Raw genomic sequence first — 18,999 nt, forward strand, 5'->3', positions numbered from 1 at the left:
CTCTTCGAAATGCACTATACTGGCTCTTATATAAATATGGAAAGTACAAGATGGTTATCTGTAGTCTGGGGTGTGATCTCTCTTTGTTGGTAGACCAGTTTCTTTTCATTAGTGATAGCATCAAGAAACTTCCAAAGAGCCTTTGGTTTCCATAGGATTTTATTGACTATGGAGATTCTCAGTCATTCGGGTCATCGTTGTCCCAAAGATGTTTTTTCGTGAGGCAAATGGGACTTTCTTGTTTTTCTTAGAAGACGTTTCATTTCTCATCTTCTTCAGACTCTATTGGAAAATCACATCAACAGTGAGAGATAGAGGAATAGTTTTATACACATTCTATTATTTGCTATCAGTACAGGTGGTCCTTGCTTAATGGTGCTAATTGGGACTTCAGTCATAAGTCTACACTAATTAGCAATTGCAGTTCTAGCAGTCCTCATTGCTGTTGTTAAATGAGGATCTCACTTGATTGTGAGTTGTGACTTTGTTCTAGCTTCCCCATTCATTTTGCTTAGGAGAAGCCAGCAGGAAAGGTCACAATTGTAATCACGTGACTGAGGGGAGGTTGCAACATCGTGAGCCAACTACTTGTTGTAGTTACGTGACCGTCAGCAGCTTCAACAGCTCTAAGCACAAGGACTGGTTTTAACTACTATTTGTTCAGCATTGTCATAGGTTTGAACAGTTGTTAAACAAGGACCATCTGTACGTTACATACGATATATGTAAAATTGTTAGCACATTTAGACTACTTTGCAATTTCACTAATACGTACAATAACATGTATTTAAGGAAAGATCATACACCATGCATATTAAAGCACAGTATGCATAGAAATTCACTATACTGTGAAGAAAATGTTTGTAAAAATGCAATATATATCATGTAAAATGCAGTATATATCATGAGAGAAGAAAAAAGAAATATATAGAAGAAATCATTCTGAAAATAAAGACAGATTTGCCTTTTCTTTATATTAAGAGAAGTCATCGCAGAATGGCCTTCAATTCTGTAAAGAATAATAAAACTTGAAATAAATTTGTCATATGGCAAAATTCATCTCTATATTTCCTGAAATGTTTTCTTAAAAAAGTAACATTTTTGCATATCTTGTCCATGCTTTGGCATTAGATATTACAGGTAGTCCTCAATTTATGACCATAATTGAGCCAAAAAATTATGTTGCTAAATTGAGAAATTTGTTAAGTGAGTTGTACCCCATTTTACGACTTTTCTGGTCACATTTGTTAACTGAATCACTGCAGTTGTTAAATTAGTAACACGGTTGTTAAGTCAATCTGGTTTCCCCTTTTACTTTGCTTGGCAGAAAGTTGCAAAAGGTGATCCCATGACCCCAGGGCTCTGCAAGCGTCATAAATGTGAATCAGTTGTCAAGCATTCAAATATAAATCACGTGGCCGTGGGGATGCTGCAATGGTCATAAGTGTGAAAAATGGTCATAACTCACTTTTTTTAGTGCAATTGTAACTTTGAATGGTCACTAGATGAACTGTTGTAAGTCGAGGTCTACCTGTATTCTGAAAAACACTTTTGAGATTTCCTCAAAGATACCAGATTTTTTTCAGGGAGAATTTAGTTTGAACAGGTTTATTGTATTCTGTCATACCATCCACTATTTATTCAGTCAATTGTCTGGTTTCATTTTTATTATGCTAAATTCAGTTGGTTAAAAAAACACAAAAGTAATATTTTTAGAAATGCACATAGGGTCTTTTTGACTCTGAGTTAATGATGAGATAGATTATACTTGGTTACCATCCAACAGTGGAATATTATAGACTAACATTTGTTTTCTATGCACATACTCAGTCTGTTATAACTATTTGTCTTCATGTAATTAGGTCCTTCTTGTCATTAGCCATTGCAACTGGATTCAGAAATTCACTTGAGATCCATATCAAGATAATGCTATCAGTGGCATATGAAAGAGTGGTAGTATAGAAATTTATTTGGACCAGAGATTAGAACACAATTCCATTAAAGCACAGATTTGTTTGTTGTGATATTGGAAGCAAAAGATAAGCCTAAAATAGATAGGATGCAACCCCTGTGTAGGGAGATGTACAAATCACACTATGCATTTAAACAATATGGCAAACAATTTTATAGGGTTATGATTTGTGTATTGACGAGAATATAAATAATTGGATATTAATAATTTTTCTTCAGGAAAACACATGTGGGGAGGATGTAATTTACTTGCCTATTCCAGTACCTTCTCCATATTTTCTCTTTCAGGTGGGATTAATTTTATGTAAAATAAGTGTGCAATTCTGCAACTTCTGATTTCTTAACTATATTCTGTTTGGGCTTGCCATGTGTGAAATGTGATGTAGGAAAATAATGTATTTCATCCCGCCACTGAAAAAAAAAATCCAGAAAATAGGAATGATGTATTAAACTACTGCATTCTGTTTTGAAACAGCTGTGCGTTAGGAGACATCTTTGCATGAAGAGAGACTTGTTCTATGGCCTCAGAGCTGGGTTCAGGAGAAGATGGCAACTGCACAGAGCTGGCAACGCCTCTCTATCTGCGGTATTTGGAGAAAGCTCTGCGGTTGGATCACTTTTTACGACAGACTTCTGCCATTTTCAATAGGGCTGCATCCAGGTATCAAAACCATTTTGATGTGGGCTCAGTTTAAAAAAGCAGACATTTCATATTCCAACTATCTTAATTCCTAACATTAGTTTCAGTAATGAGGGCAAATGAGCTCCATGAGGATGGGATCTGCAGATAAATCTGCAGATATCAGCTTCAGATTTTAATATTGAAAAGGGAGCAGAGTGTATATCCAAATACCCACATGTATATCCTGATGCTGCTGTTAATGCTTTTAAAAGAATGGGAGATGTGACCAGAACCTATGTATTTATTTTTCATTTAGTTCTGAAAGCATAGGGTATTTAAAAATACACATACTAAGTTTGCCAAAGTCATAATTTTGTTTTCTAATGTGAACTGGAAAATTTGAAATCATGGAAGAATAAAAAAGATTTTTAGAAAAATGGAAGAAAAATAAAAGGATACAGAACTTAAATTCCTATACAATACTGAATGTGGAAAAATGTACTTTATATAACAGTATTTTAAATAGTGTTATGTTAATATTTATAAATTCGTACTTGATTTTATCTTATTGAGACATCTAATACATTATATCCATCTAGGGTTAGAGCAGTGGTCCCTAACCTTTTCTGATCTGTGAACCAGCAGCGGTGGGGGGGATAGTTTTCCCCCCCAAATGGAGCTTCATGTGCTTGCCTGCCGCTTGCAAAGCCAGGTTCCCAATGGGCCTCACACCGGTACCCTTGGGATAGAGCAGTGATGGCGAACCTTTTAGAGACCGAGTGCTCCAAAACCGCCTGATTCGCCCTGCTCTACCCCACTTTCACCCGCCTGCAGGGCCACCCACTGCCTCCATGGCCCACTGCAAGAGATCGCCCAGGTGACCCAGCAGCACCATGGCAGCCACGCCCTCCGCCCGTGCCCGCAGCATCATCTGTGAGTGACAAGGCGTGAGGGTGGAGTCTTGTCCCTGCTGCCTGGCTGCCATGTTCTTGGCTGCGCTGCTCTGCGTGGGTCGTGCCCAGGGGCGATTCTCCTCTAGGGGGGCTGCTGGTGAGAAGGGGGCCACGGGGGAGGAGGGGCTGGAGCGACGGCCCATGTGCCCACTGAGAGGGCTCTGAGTGCCGTCTCTGGCACGCGTGTCATAGGTTCGCCACCACTGGGATAGAGTGTCCGTCAGTGGCAACAATTGTTTAATCCTGTCTGAGTATGGAAACTAAACAGAATTGGGCATTGCTAGTACCTGGAAACCACAGAGAATATAAAGGTTTTAGGCTAGATTAAAGTTGAAAAAACATCCAAGAAGGTGGCAGTGGCAAACCACTCCATTTTATTGCCAAAATACCTACATTACATCAGTGTATCCACAGGATTTGAAGTCAGTTTCACTTCCTTCTGGTGTTAGAGATGAGGTAAATGAAAGTTGCTCTGGAGCATAACTATTTTTTTACAGCATTAATCCTTTTATTATGATAAAATGTATATTTCTGTTTTTTCCTGTAGTGATGAAAGTGAGGATGGATTGGATGACAATCCTTTGCTTCCTCAGCCTGGGAGTCCCTTGATGCAAGTGAAAGAAGAGCCTGCAACCTCATTGCTTGGAGAACCTTCTGGAGCAGGATGTTCAGGAATGTTAAACACACACTCCCTCAATGGAGTGCTACAATCTGGTAAGAGAGTTTTAAAAATAATTTTAGTTTGCCTTTGATGATAATTATGTGGGCCGGTCTTGCATATATATATATATATCACTTGGATCCAGGAGCAATTGGGTTTGATTAAATAATTCATCAAACATGTGATGTGCTTATAGGCTAACAGACATAATCAGAAGATTCCTTTTTTTTTTTTTTTTGTAGTTCACATTGCAAAATGATTCAATGGTAATTCAGTTTGGAGTAAATGCTTTCTCTATTGAAAGTATCTTTACGTTGAACTGCTTGCACAATATAAGTGTCTTGATATGTTCTTTAAACAGAGCCAAAAACAGAAAAAGGGAGTCTATATAACTTTTCCAAATTGAAGAAAAGCAGAAAATGGCTAAAGGTGAGTTTTTTGTTACTGAAATCCAGATCCTATTCTTAGTGATCCTTCTGTTAACGTTATTCTGATCTGTCTATAAACTTACAATCTATAAAAACGGCAACATTTTCTTTAAAAAAAAAAAATTAAGAATGCTGTTCCTCTTACATTCTATTAGTGGTAAAAGTTACAGGTTTTTTTTAATCTTCCATTAATTCTTCTCACGTTCTCAAGGTTTGTAATGCACAGCATCAAGTTTTGATATCTTAGCTTCCTTCAGAACTCTCTGCCCCCAGGTTGTCTAGTGTCCATTTCCTGGTTTTACTCTTCCATCTAATTGTACTCAGCCATGCTAAACCTGAGGTGAAAAATCCCCATCTTTTCCTTCCTCTTTTGCTGATCTAATGGGTTTACCAAGCAGCAGTGAGATGGTCTGTGGCGGTGTTATTCTTTCAGCTTTATTGTTCCATATGCAGAAATGAACAACGTAACTGCTCCCTTTTATTTTATGTTCCTTTCCCACTGCAGTCCAGATGATAGCAGCTCCTTCCACCACTACTCAAAGAAAGCATAGCTTGCTGACTCTATACAACAGGGGTAGTCAACCTTGGCTCTTTTACGACTCGTGGACTTCAATTCCCAGAATTCCTGAGCCAGCTTAGCTGGCTCAGGAATTCTGGGAGTTGAAGTCCACGAGTCGTAAAAGAGCCAAGGTTGACTACCCCTGCTCTACAATGAATTTGTAGCTTAGATAAATGGGTGGGTGGTTGGTGGGTGGGTTTGAGGATGGGGAACATCTGCATGATTATAAGTTGTCCTCAACCTATGACTACAGTTGAGTCTAGAATTTCTGTTTCTAAGCAAGACAGTTATTAAGTGAATCGTGCCCAATTTTACAATCTTTTTTGCCATGGTTTTTAAGTGAATCACTGCAGTTGCTAAAGCAGCGGTTCTCAACCTATGGGTCGCGACCCCATTTGGGGTCAATCGACCATTTCACGGGGGTCGCCAAGCAAGGCTGTCAGCCATTTTTTTCCCCTTTTCCGGCGGGTGCCTTACCTCCCTTGGGCTGGGCCAGCTGGTGGTCAGCTTGCTCCGTCTCTGCCGCTTGCCAGCTACACTTCGGCCGGCGCAGGGGGCAGAACCACGCATGCGCAGCGCTCCCGGGCAGGGAAAGTCCTCGACTTATGACTGGTTGGGTAGTCCTCGACTTACGACAGGTTTAGTCCTCGACTTACGACCAGTTTAGTCCTCGACTTACGACCGGTTGGGGGTCGCGGCATTACAAAGGTTGAGAACTACTGTGCTAAAGGAATCATGCAATCATTAAGCTAATCCAGCTACCTCCATTGACTTTATTTGTCAGAAGCTGGCTGGGAAGGTCGCAAATGCTGATCACGTGACCCCAGAACCCTGCAACTCTTGTAAATACTTGCCGGTTGCCAAGCACTTGAATTTTGATCATGTGACTATGGGGATGCTTATAAGTGTTAGGGCTGGCCATAAGTCACTTTTTAAGAGTGCTCTTGTAACTTCAAATGGTTGTTAAACAAATGGTTATAAGTTGAGGACTACCTATATAGGGTAGATCTGTCAGAGTTTACCAACACTGTATGCCAATGCAAATTTGTAGAAAAGAGTCCTTACCCCAAAACATTGGGCTTCTGTACTTCCAACGTTGGCCAGAAAGAAGACTATATTTTTGTAATGTGCCATTGGACCAGACGTGTGGATTAATACTATGTTTAATTTCAACGAGTCAATTTCATAGTCTATTTTGCCTGACCATATAGAACAGGTCACTGTTAAAACATTGCAAGAAATGTTTTACTGACAACAGAAATGTGATGTTCCTAAGGCTAAAATGAAGGTTACTTGGCAGTGATTTTGAGAAAATGTATACGTGAAAGCAGTAAAAAGAAATCAGAAATGTTATGTGTGCACCATCCACTGAAGCAGCCTCAAAAGATTTCATGATGGTTAATATTGTGGTGGAGGAAGATGCAGTAGGAAATGCTAAACAGTGAAGCTCTTCTATGTGTATAAATGTTGTTAGGTTCCCCCCCCCCCTTTTCAGAAGCTTTAATCCCATTGACCTGTTTCAGAAATTTTTATTTCCTGTTCTGATCATTTTGCTCACTGTTGTTGAAAATTGAAATTATCTCGTTGGCAGAGCATTCTCCTGAGTGATGACGACAGTGACAGTGAATCAGTAACTGATGAAGATGGGGAAGGAGAAGAATTCACTCTTTCAAGAGAAGAACTTCACAATATGCTGCGATTGCACAAGTACAAAAAACTGCATCAAAATAAATACAGCAAAGATAAAGAGGTAAAAAATGCCAGAAAGAAATTAATCAGTTGCAAACTATAGTAGAGAGTAGAGCAAATTGGCTGTGCCTATTTATGTACATATATTCTTATATCCCACACTTTCTCTAAGATGCTCAAGGCAGCATAGTTGGGGCTATTCCACATTTTTATCCCCCTAGCAGTCTTGTGTAATAGGTTGGGTTGACAGGGTGACTGGCCCAATATTATACAGTAACCGGTTTCCTTTGTTACAAAAACCAGCCTTTTCACTAAAGAGAGGCATTGTATTTCTTTCTATTCTTTTCCTCAGATTTTGTATTATATCTTACCATTTTATAGCTAAGCGTATCATGTTAATATACTCAATTATTACCAAACATAAAAACAATCTAAACTTGAAGTGACTTGAACTTTCTACCCAGCTATGTTTCTTAATTAGGCCTTAATTTTAAAAAAGTAATTATTTTTATGTCTGCTTCAGTTACAGCAGTATCAGTATTACAGTACAGGTTTGCTGTCTACATATGATCCTTATTACGAGCAACAACGTCATCTCATAGGGCCGAAGAAAAAGAAGTTGAAAGAGGAAAAAAAATTAAAAGGTGCATCTTTATGCTAACTCACTCTTTTCTGGGCATTGATTTGTATCAAGTATTTACCACCAGGCTGTGAAATTTTACTAGCTGTATATTCCTTTCTCTTACCTCCATACCTTCCATAGATGCTACTATTACTAGGGGTTCAAAGCAGTTGTCAATATCTTATTAAAACCTTGCATCTAAAGTGAAAAAGAACTTTCTAATGCTAGAGATTGAGTTGGACATACTAAATCACACTGAAGCTGGTGAAAGATCCTCAGACCTAGTCTGGGCAAATGTATTTTGTAGAACATAATGAAAAATTCAGAATGCTGTGGTGCAGTTTGCCCATTTGTCTGCCATTAGAATTACGCACACTAGAAATCCAGTTGTTGAAAAGGTAGATAAAATGCTTTGGCTATACATAGAACATAAGACAAGGAATAAAACATGTTTAAGTAATGTAGTGTTCAAGAATAAGGCTCTAAAATTGCTAGAGCATGTTTGTCAAAATTTTATCCATACCACAAGACCCTCTTATTCTGGTTCAGCATCTCACATTATATAAGATTTTGGGGGTATGTAATCCTCATAAAGTGAGGAAAGCCTTTATTAACTAACCTGGAATTTATTGCTATATAGTGACTTAATGCATTTTACAAATAAATCATAAGAGTGATCTTTCTGGAACAGCTTTTGCCAATCTGATATGTTTCTCTGAAACTGTTTTAAACTTCCTCTTTTGCCACACTGTAGATTTCATCCGCATCTAGAACTCAGTTTTATTCCTTTTTCTTTAATTGATTATTTTCTCAAATATTTGAATAGCATTTCACTTAAAAGAGAAGCTATAAATGACAGTGTTTTGACATTTTGCTTATACTCATCTTTTTTGAACAATTTAGTCTTTATAAACAAGCCCAGATTTTCCCCCCTGCAGATTTATAGAGAATTGCAAAATTAGTTGCTACTTCGAATTGGTTCCATTATTGGATGGAATACATTCACAAGCTGCAAGTTAATGCTATGAATTCAAATGATTATGGAAGGAAACTGATCATATTGTGTGCTGTCCTCTTCCAGCAAAATTGAAAAAGGTGAAAAAAAAGAAAAGAAGGGATGAAGACATTTCATCTGAGGAGTCACCACGACGTCATCACCACCAAATCAAAGTTTTTGCCAAGTTTTCTCACGACACCCCTCCACCAGGGTCTAAGAAAAAGCATTTATCTATTGAACAATTAAATGCTCGCCGGAGGAAAGTATGGTTGAGCATTGCTAAAAAGGAGCTGCCCAAGGTAGGCTCTGCAAACTAAAATGTACTACTAGTAGCGATACAGAAATCATATGAGGTAAAATTACATTCAATGGCAAATTATATAAAATTATTATTTTCTGAATCAACATGTTCTGCATACATAGTGAACAGTTGAAAGGAAAAGGAGAGGAAGGCAGAAAACATTTATTTTGAGTTGTTGATTGTGATTTAAATCAGCAGTCCCCAACTTTTGCAGCTTGGCAGCCTGGGTGGGAGGGGAACGGGAACTGGCCAACGTGAGCAGCGGGCCCACGTGCACGCAGCCCTTGCCTGAGTTGCAGGCCGACGTGTGCAGCTTGACTTGCGCAAACTGTGGGCCAGCGTGCAGGTGCACAAGTGCCTGCCAGCCCGCCGCTCATGCAGGTGGAGTTGCACAAGCATATGCTCCAATCAGCCGCTTGCATGGCCCAATTCCAGATAAGTCATGGCCCGGTAATGGGCTGCAGCCTGGGGGTTGGGGATCCCTGATTTAAGTAACAAATTCACATTTGATATTTCTAGTTGGTACTTTTAGTTGTGTGAAAAAAATAATTGTTATAGTATGATATAATAATGTATCCTTTCCCCCTCCTTTTTTTTAGGCATACAAGCAAAAAGTCTCTGCCCGAAATTTGTTCTTGAGCAATAGCAGAAAGGTATACTATGCAACATTTTGTACCATACTGGGACTGAAATACATTGATTTTTTAAAAAAATGTTTTAATGTTAAGAGAATTTATATCTTGTCCTTCAGCTACAGTAAATTACCTATTTTTGGGTATTAAAGGTACAGTGATATATTCCTCCAGGCAGAAGGAAAATGTATTGCATTGATAAGAGTCTAATATCATTAGTTGGAATTTGATTGTGGTCTTAAAAATGCAATTAAAACATTTTTAATCAGAATTTTAAAGATTAAAACTATTTTTATAAACTTAAAAATGAAAAATAATGACCAACAAAGAACATTTCACAGCTTTGTATTATAAAAGCCTGCCTCAGGTGGCAGGGAATCCAAAAATGGACTTTAATAATTACCTTAGTATAATAGAGAGGCTTATGTAGAGGCAAGGGGAAATCACTCCTGGAATCACAGTTCTAGGAACAGTGGTCTTTGAAGGTTAAAAAAAAAACCATTTTGAATTGGGCTAGGAAGGAGAACATCAGACAGCGAAGTTGGCTAAACAAGTGAGGGCTACCCGTAATTCTTTGAAAATTGAACAGACTAGGACTGTTCCTTTGGAGCCTCAACAGTGAAAGATAAATTATACTGTCTTGTCTGGACTGAGTTTGGGTTTTTTTTGGCACACATCAAGTTCATTACCTTATCCAGACATGAATTTACTAAGAATCTGTATTTGCTGTAATTGTCATATTTAAACAGGAATAATAATAACAGCTATATCTGTACTCATAGTTTTTCCCAATTTAACTTCCATAATCTATTTAGTTCTAATAAGAAGAAAGCATCTTTTCTGTCAGAAGGACAGATTTCTGTTTTTATCTTAAATGGATTTCATTTACAAAGAAAGTATTTAACATATAAGAGCAAAGTATTATTAAAGCAGCATTTGTGAATTTCGGCTCTGGTACTGGGAGATACTCAAGAACACTGCTTACAGTGCAGGACTTGAGAATATAAACTTTTCTTTCTGGTTTTTCTCTCTTTGCCTAATTCTAATTTTTTCCCCTTTCTTTTCTGTTTTAGCTGGCTCACCAGTGTATGAGAGAGGTGCGTCGAGCAGCTATTCAAGCCCAAAAGAATTGCAAGGAAACTCTACCAAGGGCACGTCGACTTACAAAGGAGATGCTTTTGTATTGGAAAAAATATGAAAAAGTGGAAAAAGAGCACCGCAAAAGAGCAGAGAAAGAAGCATTGGAACAACGCAAATTGGATGAGGAGATGAGAGAAGTAAGTATAGTTCATTTAGGGAAAGAAACCTAGACATTAACAAAGCAGATGTTGCAGCAGATAATCAGAGGGAGACTGGGACACCTTTTCTGACTAACAGAGGTCTGGTAGCACCTTTTCTGATTAACAGATTTCATTAAAAGGCATAAGCTCTTTTAAACTGCAGCTCACTTCATCAGATGCAACTGATGTGCATGCCTCTGATGAAGTGAGCTGCAGCTCATTGGAGTTTGTTTTTTAATGAAATATGTTAGTCAGAAAAGGTGCTACCAGAAATCTTATTTTTTGCCAATATTGCTCTTGTCCTACAGAGTCATTGAAATATAAAGTATCCATTTATTTTCCTTGTGGAGGATTATCTAATTTTTATTTAATTCTGAATTTTGAAATCAATTTTCTAGAGCAGGGGTGTCAAACTGCCGGCCCGTGGGCCGGTTTCATCATATCGGAGCCGCGCCCACCCCATTGCGGGCAACGGCGAAAAAGCTCCAATACGTTGTGCGACGTCATGTGACGTCGCGAGTTTGACATGTCTGTTCTAGAGGAAGGAAAGGCAATAATTCAGGCTGCTAGGCACTTTTAGAATTCTGAGGGCTGGTCCTGAATGCTGTCACAAAATGGTTATTGTATAGTTTTGTTTTTTATGGACCAGCCATTTACTAAGAAACAAAGTGATAAACTTGCTTTTTTCTAGCTCAATGGGGTACTTTCAAACATTCCCACTTTTTTTCCCTCTGGACAGATGTCGCCATCTACCATATTTATTCTCTAAAGTGATCTATGTAAGAACCAAAAACATTTCTGTAAATAAAGATGATGTTAGAAGCCAGGGATTTAATTTTCAGCTTTCCAGTTTCCCATTTATTAATTTCTTTTTTAATTAAATGAATCTAAAAATACATGAAGTCAATAAACACAGATACCTGGGAAGGTGCATGCAAATAATTATTGCCTGTGACCATCATGTTGACTATTCCAAATCTAGACTACAACATTCCAGTTAATATTATCCAAATCATAAATTTAATATTAATTCAAATTCTTTTTAAAGTTTGCCTAACAAATTATATGTGGTTTTAGCCTATGTGACATAATTTTCCAAGCTGAGCCCACATTTAAACACTAGGATTCTCCTTTAATTGAAAAACAGGATTTTCCTTTCCCCTCTCTGAGATCTCAAAATACAAGATTCGTTGTATGTTTTATTACCTATTAAAATTATTGTAATTTTTGAATGTGTTCTCTTCACATTTCATCTTTTGATTTTTGTAAAGTCAAACTGATCTATTTTATAATGCTTATTTTAATAAGTTATTTTCTTTGAATTAGCAAGAACATGTAGGTTGGATATAGCTACTGTATATTGGATATTTTGGAAGTTGTATTTTTTACTCAATACATCAATAGCCATCATTCAGGAAATCATCGTTTTAGTTCCTCAGTTGTGAAACTATTCTATGTGAATCTTTATATGTGAAAGTATTTTATTTTATTTACTTATAAATTACTTTAGGCTAAAAGACAGCAGAGAAAACTTAACTTCCTGATAACCCAAACCGAGCTGTATGCCCACTTCATGAGTCGCAAACGAGATACAGGACATGATGGAATTCAGGAAGAAATTCTAAGGAAACTTGAAGACAGTTCTATCCAGAGGCAAATTGATATTGGTGGAGGAGTTGTTGTCAACATTACTCAAGAAGATTATGGTAAGGATGAAACTAAATTCTAACGAGATTTAGGACAACCCTATCATTACTATATGGCATGCTTTCTCTGAATTATGAACTAGGGCTGATTGCTTGCAAATGAAGTGCCTCTTTGAAACCCTTAATTAAAGACACAAATAGCAAGACAAAGAGAGGCAATTTTATGGGTAAGTGAAGTGTGTTATCAAACAATCTGTTCAGCTCCATTTCAAACTTTTAATTTTCAGAAATTTGTGAATTGCTTATAAGTAGAGTTTTGTAATGTAATGCTTGTTTCATTTTTAAATTTTGCTTTATTATCAGACAGTAACTATTACAAGGCTCAGGCTTTGAAAAATGCTGAAGATGCTTTTCGAATTCATCAGGCCCAAGTAAGTGTGTACAATAAAGTATAATGTAAATTGGAAAGTATTTTAAATTTTAAAATGTCTGGAATTGGCATAGCAACTTTTCCACATTTCTTGTAAGTTACTACCTTTATTCTTTAAACAATAAAGATGTCCATAATTAGGTAATGTATTTATTAGAATTAATCTGAATGGCATAGATATTAAGTGAATGTTATCCCATGGAATTGTATGAGGAATAGTCATGATAATGTACTTCAAGTATTTCAAGTTCAGAAATTGAATCAGGAGCAAAACTTAAGATGAAGATTGCAGAATGGATTAGTTTCTGTTACTTTAGTTCTACTCTTCTCATATGTATGAGACCATGTTAACAAATGAAAGAACATCTACCTTGTTCCATGTGTCTTTATTCAGTTGTAAGTTTGGGATTCGGACTTGTTCATTTTGTGTAAGATTATCCCTCTAACCGTTTTCTCCTCCCTTTGTTTAGACCAGGTCTTTTGATGAAGATGCTAAGGAGAGCCGGGCAGCTGCACTTCGAGCTGCCAATAAATCTGGCACTGGCTTTGGAGAGAGCTACAGCCTTGCCAACCCTTCCATCCGGGCAGGAGAGGACATTCCACAGCCTACCATTTTCTGTGGCAAATTAAAAGGTTACCAGTTGAAAGGCATGAATTGGCTAGCCAATCTTTATGAGCAGGTGTGCTTGTTTTTCTTGAAGAAAAATCTTTAAAACAAATTACTTCTTGGCTCCAAAAAGAGGGTTGAACTATGGTTACTTATATTGTGTTCATACTCCTAAAATTAAAATGTCATCTATGGAAATGAATACAGGTATATTTTCAGAGATACTTTCGAGGTATATTTTTATGGAAAGGAGAATATTACAGAACTTTCCAGAACTATGATTTCATGCTTTTTGAAGAGAAATGATGAAGTTTAATGTTGAATTGATTTTCAGGGTATTATATATGCTTATTTTTATGCCTTACCCAGACTGAAGTTTTCAATTTCATTCTTTCAGGGCATCAATGGTATCCTAGCAGATGAAATGGGGCTGGGTAAAACTGTGCAGAGTATTGCCTTATTAGCGCATCTGGCTGAGGTAAGTAGATTCTTTGTGCTTTAAACCTCTGGCTGAAAGCAAGCACTTATTGCATGATTGAAATGAGGCCCATGTGTATTTAATGTGTGTGTGCATATGTGTAATAACATTTCCTTTCTGTGCATAATTGAATTGAGGCTTTCATTTCTTTCATTCCAAAGTTTTTTCTGGTACTCAAAATCTCTTATGCTTCCTGATGCTAACTGATCCTCCCCAGATTTCATCTCTACTACAGCCTGACTCAAAGTATTCTTCTTTAACCTTTGTTTTGGCTGTTTTGAACTGCAAGCCCAGGTTGCCTATGAAGGGATTTGTGCCACACTTGTACTACATTTGATATCCTGAGTTACACAAGTACAACTTTGTATTGAAAACAAAAAGCAGAGGTTGCTATGTATGCATGTTACTGCCATACCTCAAAGTAATTATTACATTAAAAGAACTATTCAGGCACTTTTGCTCTTCCTTTTTGTCTTATTTTTATGAATAAATCAATATAAATTGCATGCATTATTTTGCTTGGTTTGGCTTTACCATAGTATGTTTGGGGAAGGCATGTCAGTAAACAATGTATATGTTGTGTCCCTAGTATGTGTGCTTCAGTACAACATACAAAACACCTGTATAGTACAAAGCAGTTTTATAACGTATATTTTCTTTACTCATCATATTTGATATTTATTTAAAGTGTATTAAACATTCTTTAATTAAGGTTTTTTTTCCCTTCCAGAGAGAGAACATCTGGGGCCCCTTTTTAATAATTTCACCAGCTTCCACATTAAACAACTGGCATCAGGAGTTCGCCAGATTTGTTCCTAGATTTAAGGTAACTGCAGACATGATCATTCCATAAATTCAATTTTCCTAAATTCTTAAAAGAACTTGTAGATTTATATTACTTCCTACTCTCCTAACTCTTGGAGTTAGGAACTGCCAAGTTCGGAAGCCTGATGTAAAAGACCAGAAATCTGAATCTGGTTAACAAGGAATGGCAAAAGTCTGAAAGAACTAAAGGATTTCTGTAAAAATAATAAGTACTTACATGGACTGTTTTTTATATGTTGTAGGTGCTACCATATTGGGGAAATCCCAATGACCGAAAAGTGATCAGGAAATTCTGGAGTCAGGTACTATCCCTCTCATTTATTTAATGAATTAATGTATTTTTGTCTTTCTGTAATAGAATTTGGGAATATTTTTAATCATAAATTTTGTTACTTTTATCTTAATGTTTGTCTTCTCTTCAGTACTTGCCTCTACATCTTTTTTCTTATAATAATATTTATCTTTAAGGTCCTAAAACCCCAACTCTTGCCTGTCCCTATCAACTCTTATTTTCATATGCACATAAAGTCTTCCCTTAACATTTTCATATGCACATAAAGTCTTCCCTTAATTTCATTCCCTAGCTAGTGATTAGGATTACAATTTGCAAAAAGTTTGGCTTTTACTATTTAAATATATTTGAGGGCTAATTGAGTGATTATCTGAATGCACATAGATTTTTCCTTAGTGATTTAACCTCATCTTGTGGTGTAATAAGTATAATACAGAGCTCCAGTCAAGAGAAATCCTTGTGTGAAGGAAGTATCTGCTGCTGGAATGCCTGTAAATTGAACTGTCACTAAGATTGTAACCTTCTACTTCAATCATTATGCATATAAATCTGCCTAATCATATGTCAAAATTTTAAATATAAAAGATAACACAAAATGTCCAGTTAGAAACAAGCTGCTCACTCAGCTTGGAAACAGATTTTGAAATTATTGAGTATATTCGATGGATCAATTTTAATCATGGAACTTCATTTTTTCCCCCTGATTGCAGAAGACTTTGTATACTCAGGATGCTTCTTTTCATGTGGTGATCACCAGTTATCAACTTGTAGTCCAAGATGTCAAGTATTTTCAGCGGGTGAAATGGCAATATATGGTGCTGGATGAAGCACAGGCACTCAAGAGTAGTTCCAGGTATTTTATGTAGTAGAAAGAGTTAAACGATTTTACCAGTGAAAAAAAGGAAGCTAAGATGCAGTAATTGTAGTGTCACTTTTTAAAATGCTGCCACTTTCTAAAATGTATTTTTGTTTTATGAAGATTCCATGATTTGTAATTTTTTTGTAAGTCATTAGAAGCACCGAGTATATTTAGGTTCCATGGGCCCCTCCAGGGACTATTTCCAGTAACAAAGAAGTTACAACAACCAGGTTTCTCCTATTTCCCATTGTCTAGGCAGTGGCTTTGAAAAGCTATCAGATGCTCTTCTCTGGGCAAGCAGAGGTGGCCAAGGAAGTAGCATGTGCAGGAGAAGGTCAACAGAGAAGAAGGAGAGCCATCAGCTGTGTGGCTTAAGACTTCCCAAGCTGACTCTTTCAACAAATAGTATTATTTGTAGTAATATTTAAACTGCTTATAAATTGATCATGTCACATTGTAGAAGCGCTTTTAGAGACAGATTAAATGGCAGTAAAATCTGTATAGTATTTTATTTTTCCTAGAAGTCTTTATGAATTAACATTATAAAAACAATGTGTTCCTTTATTGCCATTTACTAAATCAGTTTCTTCAAAATCTGTTGGTATTTAGCGTCCGCTGGAAAATTTTGCTTCAGTTCCAATGTAGAAACCGACTATTGCTAACTGGAACCCCCATCCAAAACACTATGGCTGAGGTATGCATGTTTTGTTCTCATTGGTTTCTATAAATAGTAGCAATCTAATGTTTTCACAGATATAACTTATAGTGTTGCCTGCCTCTTTCTGTTTACTTTGTGTCCAGAGGTGCTCAGAAAATGGCGTTCCTCAATCTGTTACCAGGTTTTGATGTAGTCTTCACTATCATCATTACTGAAAGGTTTTCTGAATTGTCAGTCCAGATGACCCATGTTGACATTTTTGGAAAGAAATTTCCTTGAACCTATTCAGTATATGTAAGAAATGAGTTTTGAGATATATTAGTTAGTGGGTTATTTATTACTGTTTTCCTTGCTTTTGTAGCTCTGGGCTTTGCTTCATTTCATTATGCCAACATTGTTTGATTCCCATGAAGAGTTCAATGAATGGTTTTCTAAAGATATTGAAAGCCATGCGGAAAATAAATCTGCGATTGACGAGAGTGAGTATGCACGATTCAGTATACTTTGCGTTCAAATTCTATAACTTGAGCAGAATTGCCCATATGTATTAGAACCAGTTGTTATAGAATGCTTAGAACATTAGAAGAACTGCACTGAATCAAATTAAAGGCTCAGGTAGCTCATTGTTTTGATCTCTCAGTAGCCAACTAGATGCCCATGGAAAGTTTACAACCAGGGCATTTATGTAATAGTACTGTTCCATTCACCTTCTGCGGCGATTAGTATTGAAAATATACTGCTGCAAATATTTAAAGTAATATTTAGTAATTATGACTCACAGCCCCATCGTAAGTTGTTGATGGTTGTTCAGTCACTTCTGACCCTTCATTACCCAATGGACATTATTACATCAAGATTATTAGAGCTTCTTCTTTAAATTCTTATACGTTCATGCTTTTGCCATCAATGTGAATATCTATCCACTATCTATCAGACTCTCTTTCAACTGCTTTTGATTTTTTTCAAGTATACGATCTTCTCCAGTGTCCCTTTTTTTTCTGTGTCAAAAATCCTTAAGCTTTACCTTCACTGTTAATGCTTTCTATAAGCAGTCTTCCAGTTTTACTTGAGCTAATATTGTCACAAGAACAACCCCTTTTTTATCAGTAGGCTGGAAAAACCAACCCTTTTTATTGCATAAACAGTCCTGATAAGTTTTCTCCAAAACAAAAACAACAGAATACTTTTCCAACAGATAATTGGTTAAAAAAGCAAACAGAGCAGGAGTTAAACAAGAAATTCACTGGTAAAACAAACAGACCATGATCCCTGGAAGTTCTTTGCAAACGGTTGCCTTCAGCAACCAGCACCACCCACACCTTCTCAATGCCTTCTCCTCCTCCCCTGAAGTTGTCGTATTGACTGCTGCTGACCTGCTCTAGTTAACTGCCTTAGTTTACGAGTGTCAATAATGTCTACCAGCTGTGAATCCTCAAAGTCTGACTCATCCTCCCCACACAGCTGAGTTTCATCCAGAACACGATTGGAGGGGCCAGGCTCTTCATCAGATTGTGAGTCTTGTAACTCATCAGAGCCTCCCTCCGACTCTGATGGCTCTCCAAACGCCTCCTCCTCCTCCTCCTCTGATTCCCCGGACTCAGCTGCCGGGTCCACTGGCTGGCACAGACTCACAACAAATACTGAATTATTTGCTCTTGCTGTGCACAGTATTGTCAACCATTTTCTCCACTATTGCAATTCAAAGGCATTTGTTTTTCTTTGTTCAGCTGTTTTGATCGTCCACCGTTCACAACCATGTTAGAGTTGGGAAAACCATGGTCTTGATAACACATACTTTTACTGTCAGTGTGATATCTCCACACCTTAATATTTTGACTATATAAGTTTTGACAAGATCTTCCCATTTTCAGCCCAAATTGTAGCTGTAACGTTTTTCATAGCTATAATCATTATGAACACTTGATTCTAGGAAGGTAAAGTTGTTAGTAGCTCAGCTTCTTCCCTGCAAACATGCATTGTGTTGGCATTACCTGTCAACATAAGCTTGGGACTTTTAAAAAAAAATTCTGAGCAGCAGATGCACTTTTGTACCCCCCTGCCAACTGTCTAGTTGGCGGATCCAGAAAAAGAAACTCCTGGGACATTATTTTACCAAGAGTATAAACTTTACTAAATAAACCATATTGGCATAGACAAAGCGAAACCAACTCTGGGTTTCCTGCGCAAAAGCTAGCATAGTTAATTTCCCCCTTTCCCTATGGGTCACCCACAGTCCATTTAGTCCACCAATCACTTCTGTTCATTTTGTTATGGGAACCAGCGAGCCACACTAGGCCATCCATTTGATGTATCCTTGGGTTGGAGCCCTGGCCCACGGGAACCAATGATGCTTGGCTGCAATTCCCCCTCCCCTTGCATTCCATCCCACCTCCTCCCTTTTCTTTGTCACGCTCAAATCAGTCTTTTTTTTTTATTATTGAAAAGTTTTATAAAAGTTACAATATAAACCCCAAAACCAACCCCCCCTA

The 18,999-nt window shown here is 37.3% G+C and overlaps 1 protein-coding gene across 1 annotated transcript in view; it reads left to right on the forward strand.

Moving 5' to 3' along the window:
* INO80 (INO80 complex ATPase subunit) overlaps positions 1–18,999 on the forward strand; it is a 60,412-nt gene that overhangs the window by 9,778 nt on the left and 31,635 nt on the right. The window contains exons 2-18 of the mRNA XM_015824712.1: positions 2,447–2,632; positions 4,094–4,260; positions 4,569–4,636; positions 6,786–6,944; positions 7,407–7,527; positions 8,587–8,801; positions 9,403–9,456; positions 10,509–10,712; positions 12,226–12,421; positions 12,725–12,792; positions 13,262–13,471; positions 13,796–13,876; positions 14,607–14,702; positions 14,944–15,003; positions 15,704–15,846; positions 16,462–16,546; positions 16,872–16,989. Coding sequence (XP_015680198.1) covers positions 2,490–2,632; positions 4,094–4,260; positions 4,569–4,636; positions 6,786–6,944; positions 7,407–7,527; positions 8,587–8,801; positions 9,403–9,456; positions 10,509–10,712; positions 12,226–12,421; positions 12,725–12,792; positions 13,262–13,471; positions 13,796–13,876; positions 14,607–14,702; positions 14,944–15,003; positions 15,704–15,846; positions 16,462–16,546; positions 16,872–16,989 — 2,188 coding nt within the window. The 5' untranslated portion in view covers positions 2,447–2,489. The remainder of the gene's footprint in view (positions 1–2,446; positions 2,633–4,093; positions 4,261–4,568; positions 4,637–6,785; positions 6,945–7,406; positions 7,528–8,586; positions 8,802–9,402; positions 9,457–10,508; positions 10,713–12,225; positions 12,422–12,724; positions 12,793–13,261; positions 13,472–13,795; positions 13,877–14,606; positions 14,703–14,943; positions 15,004–15,703; positions 15,847–16,461; positions 16,547–16,871; positions 16,990–18,999) is intronic.

This window comes from Protobothrops mucrosquamatus, unplaced genomic scaffold, assembly GCF_001527695.2.
Source record: "Protobothrops mucrosquamatus isolate PMUCROS unplaced genomic scaffold, P.Mucros_1.0 scaffold_1, whole genome shotgun sequence".
In the NCBI taxonomy this organism is placed as follows: Eukaryota; Metazoa; Chordata; class Lepidosauria; order Squamata; family Viperidae; genus Protobothrops; species Protobothrops mucrosquamatus.